We start from the raw sequence: 12731 nt of genomic DNA, 5'->3' as shown, positions 1-12731 counted from the left end.
AAGACCCATTCTGGGAAGGAAGATACAATGTTAATATTAAACATGTGCGATTCGTTTCGTTTCGAAGTATCCGAAATCCGAATTGCAGTTTCCGAATTATATCCGAAATACGAAATTCTGTTAACGAATTTCGGATGCGAATTTCTTTGAAACAGGAACTAATATTACCCCTGTAAATGAGGTTAAACAACATGACAAGATTTTTTTTTTAATCCGAAATACGGATCCGCTGCTGCTGAGAGTTGCATTACAAATACAGGCAGGAAATACGCAATTCCGTTGATGTATTTTCATTCCGTTACGAACATTCGTTATATATTGAAGGTAAAAAGCAAAGTACATTCATATTGGAGTTGATGGTAGTTTTTTTTTAAGTCCGAAATACGAAATTCGGATACGGAATCCGTTAACGGAATCCGTATTTCGGATACAAAAACAACTACCACATCGACTCCAATATTAACAAAGGTATTTTTGCTTTTTAACTTCATCATAACGAATGTTCGTAAAGTTACGAAAATGTGCCGAAACTAACGAAAATCCGTATTTCGTACGAATCCGAATTGAGTTTCAGATACGAAATCCGAAATAATGGATATTACGGAACGAAACGAAACGGAACAAATTTTTTGACGTCGCACAAGTCTAGTTAATATCTGGTGGCACCGAGTAGTTTTTTGTTATATTCAGGAATGTGACATCTCTAGTTTGATTCACTATATAAGCTGTATGATTCATTCATAACAGGGAACCTATGAAGGAGAAGTCACAACAGGCACTTGGCTGGCATGATGGAACCAGAAGAGGGTATCTACATTCAGGGGGTCACTGGTAATAGTAAACACCTGACAGGTATGGAGACCTCACACACTATCCAAAACAATGAAAAAACGTTTTAGTTCCACTTTAAAGGTTTATACAAAGTTAAAGCAGAACTCTGGGGAAACTTTTTCTTAACCCTTGCAGTGGGGCTACCCCCGTACTGCAAGGGTTAAGTGATTGTTTTTTGTCTAGGTTTAAAAAATAACAAAAAGTTATACTCCATCCCATCTGCCTCCTTCTCTGCTGAAGAAATGGTAAAGCCCTCAGTGTTCTCGCGTCCTATACACCGTGTATAGAACATGATGACTCACAGGACCTTAGACTGCTGCAGCGGACGGGGAAGAGAGGCTCCAGGGACAGGTCAAAGAGCCAGCCGTCTCTGAGTTTCGGGTAAAACTTTATTTTTGTACCTAGACAAAAATAAGCACTTACCGTATATACTCGAGTATAAGCCGAGATTTTCAGCCCATTTTTTTTGCTGAAAAGTGCCCCCCTCGGCTTATACTCGAGTCAGCGTCATTTCTTCTTACTTACCTCGCCGAGCGTCGCGTCACTGCTGCTCCGGTGGGCGGCGCTCCGTGCGGGGTCATCTGGCAGTCTCCGGGTCCTAATTTAGGTGGCCGGAGACTGCCAGATGACCCCGCTCGGAGCGCCGCCCACCGGAGCAGCAGCGACGCTCAGCGAGGTAAGTAAGAAGAAAAAAAAACCCCCCGCAGCGGCCAGTCAGGCAGGGGAGCAGGGATGAGTCAGCGGCGCGCTGATCAGGCGAGAGGAGCTCCAGGTGGGGTTGTAATTTAGCGGGCAGGCACCTCTAAGCCAGCTAAATTAGGACCCCACCTGGAGCTCCTCCCACTGGACCAGCGCGCCGCTGACTCGTCCCTGCTCTTCCCGTGATGTGATGATCGATCACCGGCACACGGACACAGTGAGTGAGGGCGGGGGGGGGGTAGAGAGAGAGATTCATTAAGCAATTATATATGTATTGTCTGCACTGTATTAGCAGTATATACTACATATAGAGTATATACTGCTAATACAGTGAAGACAATACATTTACAATTATACTAACATAAATGTATTAAATGATCTGTATGTAGCCCTGTACTATGGATCATTTAACCCATTCATGTTAGCAGAGGATCATTGTAAATGTATTGTTGCAGGCACTCTATATGTACATGTACTATATACTACATATAGAATGCACTGAACAATAGATTTACAATTATCCTCTGCTAATATGAATGGGTTAAATGATCCGTAGTACATGATATGTAGCCCTGTACCCCCTTTTCCACTTACAGAGCTAGGTTATTTTTCTTTTAAATAAATATTAATGTAATTTTATTTGTATCTATCTACCAGTAGCTGCCTCGTTTCCCACCCTCGGCTTATATTCGAGTCAATACTTTCTCCCAGTTTTTTGTGGTAAAATTAGGTACCTCGGCTTATATTCGGGACGGCTTATACTCGAGTATATACTGTAACCCTTGCAGTGCAGGGGTAGCTTTAAAGATACATTGTTACTTCTCAGGGTAAAAGGGACAGGTTCTCTTTTGAGGGGAAAAAAAAACACCTGATCCACCAATTCCTTCATTGCATACCCCTACTGCTCTTCTCCTTCACCAGAGCTGGATATCCAAACCCCATGAAAGCTGTGTGTCAGATGTTGTTGGATCTTACGCAGGGTTAACTTCTTCCTCCTGCTTTTCAGTTGTCAGTATTCCTGCCGGGGAGATTGACAGTTCATCTGGCTGTTACCGGGGGCTCCATTGGAGCTCTAAAGGGTTTTCTCGTCCTCAATGGACAAAGTGACAGATTCTCTTTAACAAGGTAGGAAAAAGAGTCATGTCCAAGTTTAAACTCCTGACTGCTGCGGTTTTTGGTCCAGAAAGGCAAACAATACCTTCTGGACAACGGAGGACAATTTTGCCATACAGTAAGAAAAAGCTCCAAGGGCAGTCAGATGTTGAATATTCTGTGTTGGGCATGGTCTTATGTACCCAGGGAACTCTGGGGATGGATTTTCATTGCTGTTGGGCACAGGAAACTCCATCTCCTGACTTCCCTGGGAAGGGAATCAAGGGAATGTGAGCTGGTGGAAACATAGCAGGAAGGCTACTTGCTCACTATGGGGTACCAGCCTGTGTGTCTGGCGTGTGTCGGAATGGTTAGCTTTGGGGGAGCTGATGGCAGTTTTTTTTTTAATAAGACTAGATAGAGCAGTAGTCCTAACTTTTAGGGTGTATAAATCATTTGACAGTATGGTGGTAATAGTGGGAAACAATCTAACAACAGAGAATCAGAATGAGTTTGTAAACACATGGTTAGGTTTATGAGGAGAGAAGTATAAATCTGCATGTAGGGAATGCTATTGATGTGGTTCATTTGGATTTTGCTAGGGGCCCATTCACACCAGTGCACTGTAGAAAAATACATGTTACTGCAACTCATTGCAGCATGCGTTGGTACAATGCGACACCATTCATTCAAAGCACCAGCTTCGGCGCACACTGCAATGCATGGTAACATACTGCGCTGTGCTGCTGAATGATGTACGGTCCATTGTGCATTAGGCAGCCCAAGTAACGGCATAATGCCTTGAGTGGTATGAATGGGCCCTGTAGCATTTGATGCTTTGGCTTATAATTGCTCGGAACAGAAGTTATAGCCTACTTTTGGTTTTAAATAAATAGCCGACGAATTATAAAACTAAAGCATGCAGCTCTCGCGGTAATACTCTCATGCCATTCCAGTGCTGTAATCCATCTTCTCTAAAACTCCGCACCGTACTTCTAGTTTAAATGAGACCCGCAAAGAGTAAAGCTGGGATCAAAGGATTAGCGAAGATTGGCTGTAATAAGGACCTGCTGCTCACTCCAGGGTGACTGGTCTGCTTCCCACCACTTCCCTGTAGTTTTCTGCAGGCAGCCTGTAGTGAGTGGATATGCTGGGCCCCTCCCAAATCTCTGCGCAGCCCATCTGCACCCCTTTGCTATACATAAAGTCATTCTACAGCATTTATATTACATAAAAGTACAATGATGTTGACACTGGCATTGAATTTACTGTTGTAAATACATATTTATTGATAATGCTCTGCATATTAATGCATCTCCCATAATATTTAATGACAATATAACCAAGTAACCAAGAGACAAAGGGATAATAATAAGAATAGGCTGTTTTTCTAAAGGGCAGACTAATACTTGATTAGAGCAATCTACCGAAGTCTGCAGCTCCCCCATGTCTACTGACACTAGAACTGACAATAGCATACAGTACCTTTGCCTGCTTTATTATAACAAAGCTCACTATTAATATTCTTCAACGGGTCTAATCACCACCTCTTATCTGTTTTGCCTGAGGAAGGGACTTTGCTGTTCCGAAACGTCGCTCTGATGATGTGACACTTGTGAAGTCAATAAACATTGACTTTTCTACATGCTGAAGTGCTTGTGACCTTTTTTGAATTTTCTGGATTTATTCTGCAGAGCCATCCGCGGTCATTTCAGCACCCACCCTACAATTTGGGTTTTCTATCCGGTCAGGAGTGCAATGGGTCTGCATGTTGTTTTTTTTTTTTTTATCACCACCTCTGACCCACTCTATTCCATTATATGTAGTTACAGAGTAGTAGACAGTGTGTGTTTGTGTGTGTAATCTGTCCTAAAGCTCGCCATACAGATTGAATAGGAAAAATTCTACCCATGTATGGCCAGCTTGAGGAGTATACATATCCTGCTATGTTGTCCAGGAAGACATCTAGAAGTTTTTTTTGTTTTTTTTTAATACAAAATTTCCCTGCTATTAAGAACCTGTTAAACATAATGTACCATTTCTTGATCAGTTATGCTCATCAAATTTATTATCATGCTGCACTTCTTGGTTAAACACTACAATTAAGATTGAAGTAAATCTGTCAATACTCCCAGCTGGTACGCAGGGCCTGATTTACTCTCTCTGCTGCTCCAAGGCCAGGTTCCTCAATGCGCCCTGCCAACCCCCCCCCCAATGGAGAATGGCAGACCTGCAGGCTGCATACAAGTGATCTTGTCGACGTCACTGAGATCACTTGTACAAAACAAGCAACGGCTTTGCACGCTGTATATTTAGCTTTACTTGCCCAAAGCAGGGCTAAATGTAGAAAAAAACTACCCACCCGGAACTGCATGTCCTGGGCGTTGGGAGATAGGAATTTCACACCCCTGCTGCCCCAAGGCAGGGCCTTGTGGGAAATCCGGCCCTGCTGGTACCACTACCCGGAGATGAAGATCCACATTTTTGCTGCTCTGACCATAAACCCTCCACAATTTTAAATGAAACCTCCTTTCCTCCAACCTTAATTTGGGTCCACATGTCCTGTTCAGGGGCCCAAGATTAATCAAGTTGTGACTGACCTTGATTCATTTGCAGGTAGCAATCATGTCTACTTTTAAGTGCCTCCTCTCTAAGGTAAATGCATTTGGACTATTTAATCATTCTGAGGCCCTTTAGCCCCAGTATTACCTTCGCTGGACCCTTTCCAAATCTAGGACAACCCTTATCTTAACTGGACACCAAAACAGAAACGCATACTCAAGATGAGGCTGAACCAGTTTTGTATAAGGGGTAAGAGTGTTGATTTCTTCCTTGAATAAAAAACATTTTCAATGTGTATATAGTTCTGAGTTGCATTACTTTGATGGGTTTAAGTACTCACCAGTTACTACTGCTCCATCCCTACTTCAGCACAGTGCTATTTAGAAAGTATCACAGAACCTGAAGGGATTTAGACAATGATGAAAAAACGTATTTTATTGAACATATACAAATCTCTTTTTTTTCCGTCATAAAATCTTTTATAAAAAATAGCAAATGCCTTAAAAGTAAGTTTACATTTAAAATGTAAAAACCCAAATTTTATCTCAAAGGGCCAACATATAAAAAGTTGCTTCCACCAGGTTTACAGGATTTGTCATCTAAGACTTGCCTTCTGCGTCACGTAGAGCTGGGGAGGAAACAAAAACAGAACTTGTTAGAATTAGAAATGTGAAGAAGAAAAGATTTGTCTTACCTTATACATAAAGCCTTTAAGTATTTTCAGAAAGTGGGGAAAAGTTAAATGTCTGTGACCCCATGGGGGAAATTGCTCCCTCACTTGCTCACTTGATCCGTCTAAGGAATGAGGCGTGCCGTTGTCAACAGGAAAGCAAGACACAGACAACACTGTTCTAACTAGGGATGCACCGATACCACTTTTTTAAGACCGAGTACGAGTATCGATACTTTTGATCAAGTACTCGCAGATACCAATTACCGATACTTTTTCTTGAAGGGACAGGTCACTGCCATGCTCTCTCATCACAAGTGATGAGAGTGCATGGAGCCGTTTCCTGGCCAATCAGGAAGCCGGGCAGCGTGTAATGATGCTAGGTATCGGAGCATTTGGGCGAGTATGAGTACTCACCCAAATACTTGGTATCGGCACAGATACTAGTATCGGTATCGGTGTATCCCTAGTTCTAACCCTTCCTCACTCTACTAAAAATTTGTTTTTGTCCTATTGGAAACATTTCCATCACTTTTGGTCCTGACAGGAAGTAAGGGAAAATCTCCCCAGTAGGCACACAGACGGCAATACAAACACTGGCAAAGGTTCTAACCTTTCCAACATAAATAAATAAAATGTTGTGCATGGAGTTTATTTTAAAATACCATTATCAATGTTTTTTGGTAATTTACATTTTTTTAGTCCCAGTGACATCGTCACTAGGTTTTTCTGCTTCTCTGTGAAATGCAGGCAGATTATTCCTGATGGGATGAACCAGCAGGGCACTGTAAGTTGCTTCCTGGTAACAGGAAACTGTGGTTATATTCCTGAGCTTCCATTAATGAAAGAACTGAAATCAAATGAATGAAAGGGGCGGGTTGGGAATGGTAAGGCCGGGGAGGAAAGAGCTAGAGGATGCTGGAGATCCTCTAGCCAGAAAATGAGAAGGGCTTTATCTGACTTGCTGCTGCTTCTTATGTACACTGTGAAAAGCTAATTTTGTGCAGTGAAATCAAAGTAATTTTCAATGCAGGAGGGGAGTCTGTACAATTGTACAATTGTGCAAGAGGGAAGGTAAGGCTGGCGTTCATTTTTAAAGACAACAGATGTCCTTAAACTAATCTACCACTGTTACATAACAGGTTCTCCATGCTGAGCTGTATGTTACTGCTTTTTTGTGTGATTCCAAACTTAGCAGGAATAAAATGTCAAAAGGTATCAGAGGTTCTATGCACATGGCAACCATGTGCCAGTGGAAATCCATTCACTTACTTACATATTATTCAATAAGGGATGAGAAGAAATGCAAGTTAGTGAAGTCATATATTTAGAAAGGTATACTGGGGGTGTTGGGAAGGTTATTATAGTCTACAGTATTTTAGCAATGGATTCTGGTTTAGCTACGTTGTGAGGGGAGACGTACACTGTACGTCCCCGCCACTAAGTGCCCACATGACTGATCACGTACACTGTACACGTGATCAGCTATTTGGGGCTGTGGAATACTGGTAAGCGCTGAGAATCAGCGCTTACCAGCATTGCATAGCCCCAAATAGCTGATCAAGTACAGTGTACGTGATCAGTAAGAGATAAGCTTTTTCAGACACAGGTATTTACCGCACTTGCGGTCACTGTTTGACAGCTGGTACAAAATCGGGATCCCGATGTGTACCAGCTTTTTTTCTAAATGTTTCAGAATAGAAAGCTACATGTTTCTATTCTGAAATAATGTTGCAGGCTTCTGATCGTTCTGGAAAATACAGAAACATTTCTGAAATCCTAGGGGTGTGAGGTGTTTCCAAAAGGACAAATAAATGAATTTATTTTAATGCATTTTTTTAGATGTGCTATTTCTTTAAAAAAATAAAAACTGGGGAAAAAGTGTTTTAAGTTTTTTTCTCAATTGTTTATATTTGATTTGTCCTAGGTGAGGCCTAACGCATATGTGATATAAATTTATAGCCCTATCTGTCCTCTAAAAAACAATTTATAATATGTGGGTGCACTTTGTAAGAAAGTATATCACTGCCGTCGAAGAATCACACAGCAAAAATGTAAAAAGTGCTCAGTCATTAATGACCAGAAAATGAAAAAAAGCTCAGTCATGAAGGGGTTAAAAAAGGACCAGAGTGTATCAGTGAGTTAAAAATAATAGCAATGATGATGATATTAATAATACCACCATTATCAACTACAACATTATTATTATTATTATACAACAAAATAGTTTAAGTATTCTTCTGCCAGAACCAAAAAAGTGGAATACCACTCACCGGATTTCCTTTGTGCTCTTGTTTTCACCTTTGGAGAATTTCGTGGTGTGGAGTTGGTGTCAGGTTTTATTCTCCGTGGTCTAGGTTTTGGAGAATTTCGTGAACTATCAGATTTCAGCCTCTGAGGTTTGGTTTTTGGAGTAGCAGCATCCTTGGTCTGCGGTTGTGTAGCTCTGCCTCTCTTCAAAGGAGTTTTCCTTGCAGAGCCTCGAGCTGATCTCACGCTCAAAACCCTTTCAGGCTCTGGGCTTGTTTTCTTTCCTATCAGTATCCGTTTAGCCCTTTGTCCATTCTTTGTTTTCTCTTCTTTCACCACATTTTCCACTTTAACTCCCCTCTTCCTTTTTGCTGTAGTTTCCCCTCCTGCTTTCCCATCAAGCTCCTCATTCTGTTCTTGCTTCACAGTCGTGGAACTTTCTCTCCTGGCTTTTCTTTTAGATGTAGTCTTCTCAACCTAAGAAGGCAAATTACATTTACAGATCAGTATTGGATGTGCAAGAGCACATCTGCTTTCCCGTATTACTTATTTATACTAATGGAGAAGGGAAGCTTTTGACAGAGACTGGGTTTTATGAAGAACTGCAATGACTATCTACAACTGAAATGCCTGAACTGAACGCCTTATCTACAACCGCCTGAGTCGCCACCTCGCTAATAACAACCTTTTGTACCCCTTTCAGCCTGGCTTTCGCCCCATGCACTCCACTGAAACCGCCCTCCTAAAACTCACCATTGACCTACTAACTGCTAAAAACAACGGCCACTACTCCTTACTCTTGCTATAGACCTTTCTGCTGCTTTTGACACTGTTGATCACCCGCTGCTCCTCAAAAAACTCCACTTGCTTGGCCTACAAGATTCTGCTCTCTCATGGTTCTCCTCCTACCTAGCTATGCGCTCTTTTAGTGTCACCTACATATCTAACGCCTGCCCTCCTCTTCCTCTTTCTGTAGGGGTCGCCCAAGGCTCTGTCCTTGGACCCCTTCTCTTCTCCATCTACACTTTCTCCCTTGTCAGTTAATACCTCACATGGCTTCCAATACCATCTCTATGCCGATGACACTCAAATATATCTTTCCACTCCACAACTCACCCCCTCAGTGTCCTTGCGTGTCACTAATCTACTAACTGACATATCCGTCTGGATGTCACAACACTTCTTAAAACTCAATCTTTCAAAAACTGAGCTCTTGATATTTCCTCCTGCCCATGCACCTTCCCCCAACATTTCCCCTTGAGATTGATAACACAACCATCCATCCCTCCCTCCCCTCATGCCAAGGTGCTAGGTGTCATCCTTGACTCGGACCGCACCTTTCTTCCCCTCACCCAATCACTATCTAAATCCTGCCGCCTTCACATTCGTAACATCTCCAAAATACGCCCCTTTCTCACGAATGAAACCGCAAAATTACTCATCCACTCACTTGTTATCTCTTGTCTTGACTATTGCAACTCCCTCCTCATTGGCCTACCTCTACATAGGCTATCCCCCTTCAGTCTATCATGAATGCAGCTGCCAGACTCATTCACCTAACCTATTGTAAAAGAAAGTGTCTCTAGAACGAAAAAACTGCTGCAGGTATAATAGGGCACTTGTGCACTTATACCTGCAGCAGCCGCAGCAAGCCATCAGATGTGGCCAAATACCAACCAGAACTCTCAACAAGGAGCCAAGCCCATAAATGTCTATTGGAAAGCCTCCAACACTTAGGGCAGATCAAAAGATCGGTAAAACAGGTGAGCTTAAGTGAAACTATCAAAGAGATACAGGGGATGCCTTTATTAATACAATCCTCGCAAGACTTTTGTCTCTTGAGGGTTGTAAAGTAATTTAAAAAACGTACGATCTGCCCATCTTGGACAGGCAGATCGTAATTGCGATCATCGCAAGCCCGCCCCCTTAAGAGCAATAAGGAGCAATTTGTAATCTCACAACTCAAAAGGCTGCAGTTAAAAAATAACAACTACAATAACTGAAAATGCAATTAAAGTCCAGCTTATAAAAATACAAAAATGAATAGTCCTGCAGGGGTTAGGAAATGCAGCTCATGTGTTCCCATGACAACTGTCTAAGAGGGGATTTCTCTCACATTGTAAAGATATTCTCTCTGTTGACAGGAAGTGATGAGAAATAACACACAGATGGGGGGAAAAAACTGACAGAGATTTTAACCCCCCACCACCACCACTCCATCCAAAATTTAAAAAGTTTTGGCTTTAGATATATTGTAAGTCATTCTACCATCAAACACAGCATTGTGCCGGTATAAGAAATACACTATTACACTATATTTTCCACTATAGCACATACCTTGACTGGTTTGCTGTCTGCATTTATAGATTTCCTCGGTTTCTTTACTTTCCTCCCTTAAAAATTAAATTACTACTTCATTAGTTGCACTGAAGAAACAGAATATAGATAGTAGTATATATGTCCAGGTGCATCAAAACAAAAAGGTGTTCAAAGTCTTGCAGTTTGGTTTACTTAATAAGCAGACAGAGCCAGAGTGGAAAAGCCTGATTGCAGAACTATAGGTCTGGGGGCGTCAGACCTCTGCAGAGAGACCACACCGAGAAAGTGTTTAGATGCTGGCAGAGGACAGGCTTTTCTACCGTGGCTGCTTTAAAATAAAAACAAAATGTAAGACCTTGCAAACCTTTCGTTTTGATACACCTAGAATACATTTATTCAATTTCAACTGAAAGTTCAATTGGGCTTTTTACCGGGGCCCACTCCTGTTCCATTGTGGCAGATCTACAGTAAGCATGTGAGAACGACTATTCTTAGGTTTATGTGAATAACTTAGTTCTTAACACAAGCTTTTTATTCATTTTTATATGTAGAAGAAAAACATAGTGCTGCTTGCACATTAAGTGTAATTTCCCGCTCAAAATCCACATGCTCTTTATCATCTCAGGTGAATGGATAGTAAAGACAGAAAAACAATTCCATTAGCTGGACAGTTAATTTGAATTTAAAAACTCACCCTTTGGAGCAAGTGGGCCTGGATCCCCCTGTAATGAGACAACATAAGATAAACCTAAACTTTGTACAATGTCTTGTGAAATTTTCCATTAAAGCAAACAGTAACATCCATCCCAACAATATGTAACATAAAATCATACCCTTTTCAGAATGCTCACAAACCATTAATACCCCTACCTTGAACCAGATGGTCCTCCCATTGCTATCTTTCATAGTCTTCATTCCAGAGACAAAATAACACTGCAGCCACTTTCCAAAGGCAGCATAGTCCATTGAATTTTCAGGGTCATAACCTTTACCTCCTATGGTAAATACATTCTGTAATTAGATATTGTTACAGTGATTTATTTAAAAAAAACACAATGGGGGGGGATCAAAAATGGAGCAGTTGCCCATAGTAACCAATCAGCTTCTCTCTTCAGGTAACCTTGGAAAATGAAAGCGAAAAGCTGATTGGTTGCCACGGGCAACTGCTCCAAATTCTGTCTGCTCCAGTTTTGATAAATTTCCCTTGCTGTCCTTGTTCTCTTGCTTATAGTGCCATTTTCCTTTACTCCGGCAGGGTAAAGTTAAAGGTTCACCTAATTACCCTTTTCCCTGGCACCATATACTCGCCTTTTCTTGCCAGCGAGAGTAAAGTGAATTACCTGAAACTTCGGGGTATAGGTGAGCATGTGACTCACTCCCCCTCTCCTATCTGACAGTGCTAGGTGCCTCTTGATTGGTCCATCGCTGTCACATGGAAAGAGTCTACAGCCCTGTGTGAGCACTATTAAGTCAGTTTAGAGCTTACACAGCAATTTCTTTCTCCAGTGCTGTCAGGCGAAATGGAGTGGCACAGAAGCAAGGAGAGGTGGGTAAAAGGCTCATGCACATGTGCTTATGATTGAACATAAGATTTCATGTAGGATCATGCCAGCAAAATCTTGTCCATACACTGTATGCATGTGACGTTTGTGCCAACGTATACATACTTACATACAACTAAGCAAATCATGCGGCAGGAGCTAGCTAGGCAGCAGTTGCCCAGGTGCAAGCAGCTCCAATAGAGTGCATTTGCACTATATACATGTAAACGTTAGGATTGTACAGCGTACATACAATTCATATGTAGTAGCATGGATGCAGATTTTTTTTTTTTCCAGATCTGGGCGCAGGGCAAGTTTATTGATTTTTTGTTTATGCATTGGTGTGCATAAACCCATAGAAAATACACCTGCATTCAGATCCGTATAAAAACTCTACTGTAAAGTGACACTGTCACCAGGTTCAATACATCATAAGAATGTAGAAAAGTAGCACTTACTCAAGCTCCTATTATTCTGCTAATTAGTTCCTCTTTGAGAACAGCTCTGAAGTTCTCTACAATCTCAGACCCTCCTGGGAGTCTGAGTTGTTTTATCAATCTGACAATCTGACAGCAGCAGCTACTCCAAACTCTCCTACTGCTCCCCCCTATCCCTGGCATTAACGGATCTCATGATCAATACATTAGAAGACTTGAGATCTGTGATTGTCTGTAATAGCAGTGCAGAAGCATGCTTGTACTCACCCCAGTGACAGCAGCTATGTTTTCAGGGTTTGTGTTGGGGGGGGGGGGGGGGGGCCAACACCA

The 12731-nt window shown here is 41.7% G+C and overlaps 1 protein-coding gene across 1 annotated transcript in view; it reads right to left on the bottom strand.

Moving 5' to 3' along the window:
* Positions 1–5783: 5783 nt before the first annotated feature.
* NEIL1 (nei like DNA glycosylase 1) overlaps positions 5784–12731 on the bottom strand; it is a 14566-nt gene continuing 7618 nt past the window's right edge. The window contains exons 7-11 of the mRNA XM_018563529.1: positions 11294–11418; positions 11118–11145; positions 10442–10497; positions 8128–8581; positions 5784–5812 (exon numbers count right to left, since the gene is read on the bottom strand). Coding sequence (XP_018419031.1) covers positions 5784–5812; positions 8128–8581; positions 10442–10497; positions 11118–11145; positions 11294–11418 — 692 coding nt within the window. The remainder of the gene's footprint in view (positions 5813–8127; positions 8582–10441; positions 10498–11117; positions 11146–11293; positions 11419–12731) is intronic.

Source organism: Nanorana parkeri, unplaced genomic scaffold (genome assembly GCF_000935625.1).
Source record: "Nanorana parkeri isolate BGI_ZX_2015 unplaced genomic scaffold, ASM93562v1 scaffold672, whole genome shotgun sequence".
Taxonomy (NCBI): domain Eukaryota; kingdom Metazoa; phylum Chordata; class Amphibia; order Anura; family Dicroglossidae; genus Nanorana; species Nanorana parkeri.
Note: the sequence above shows the minus strand (reverse complement) of the source record. Positions and strands in the feature narration are given on the sequence as shown.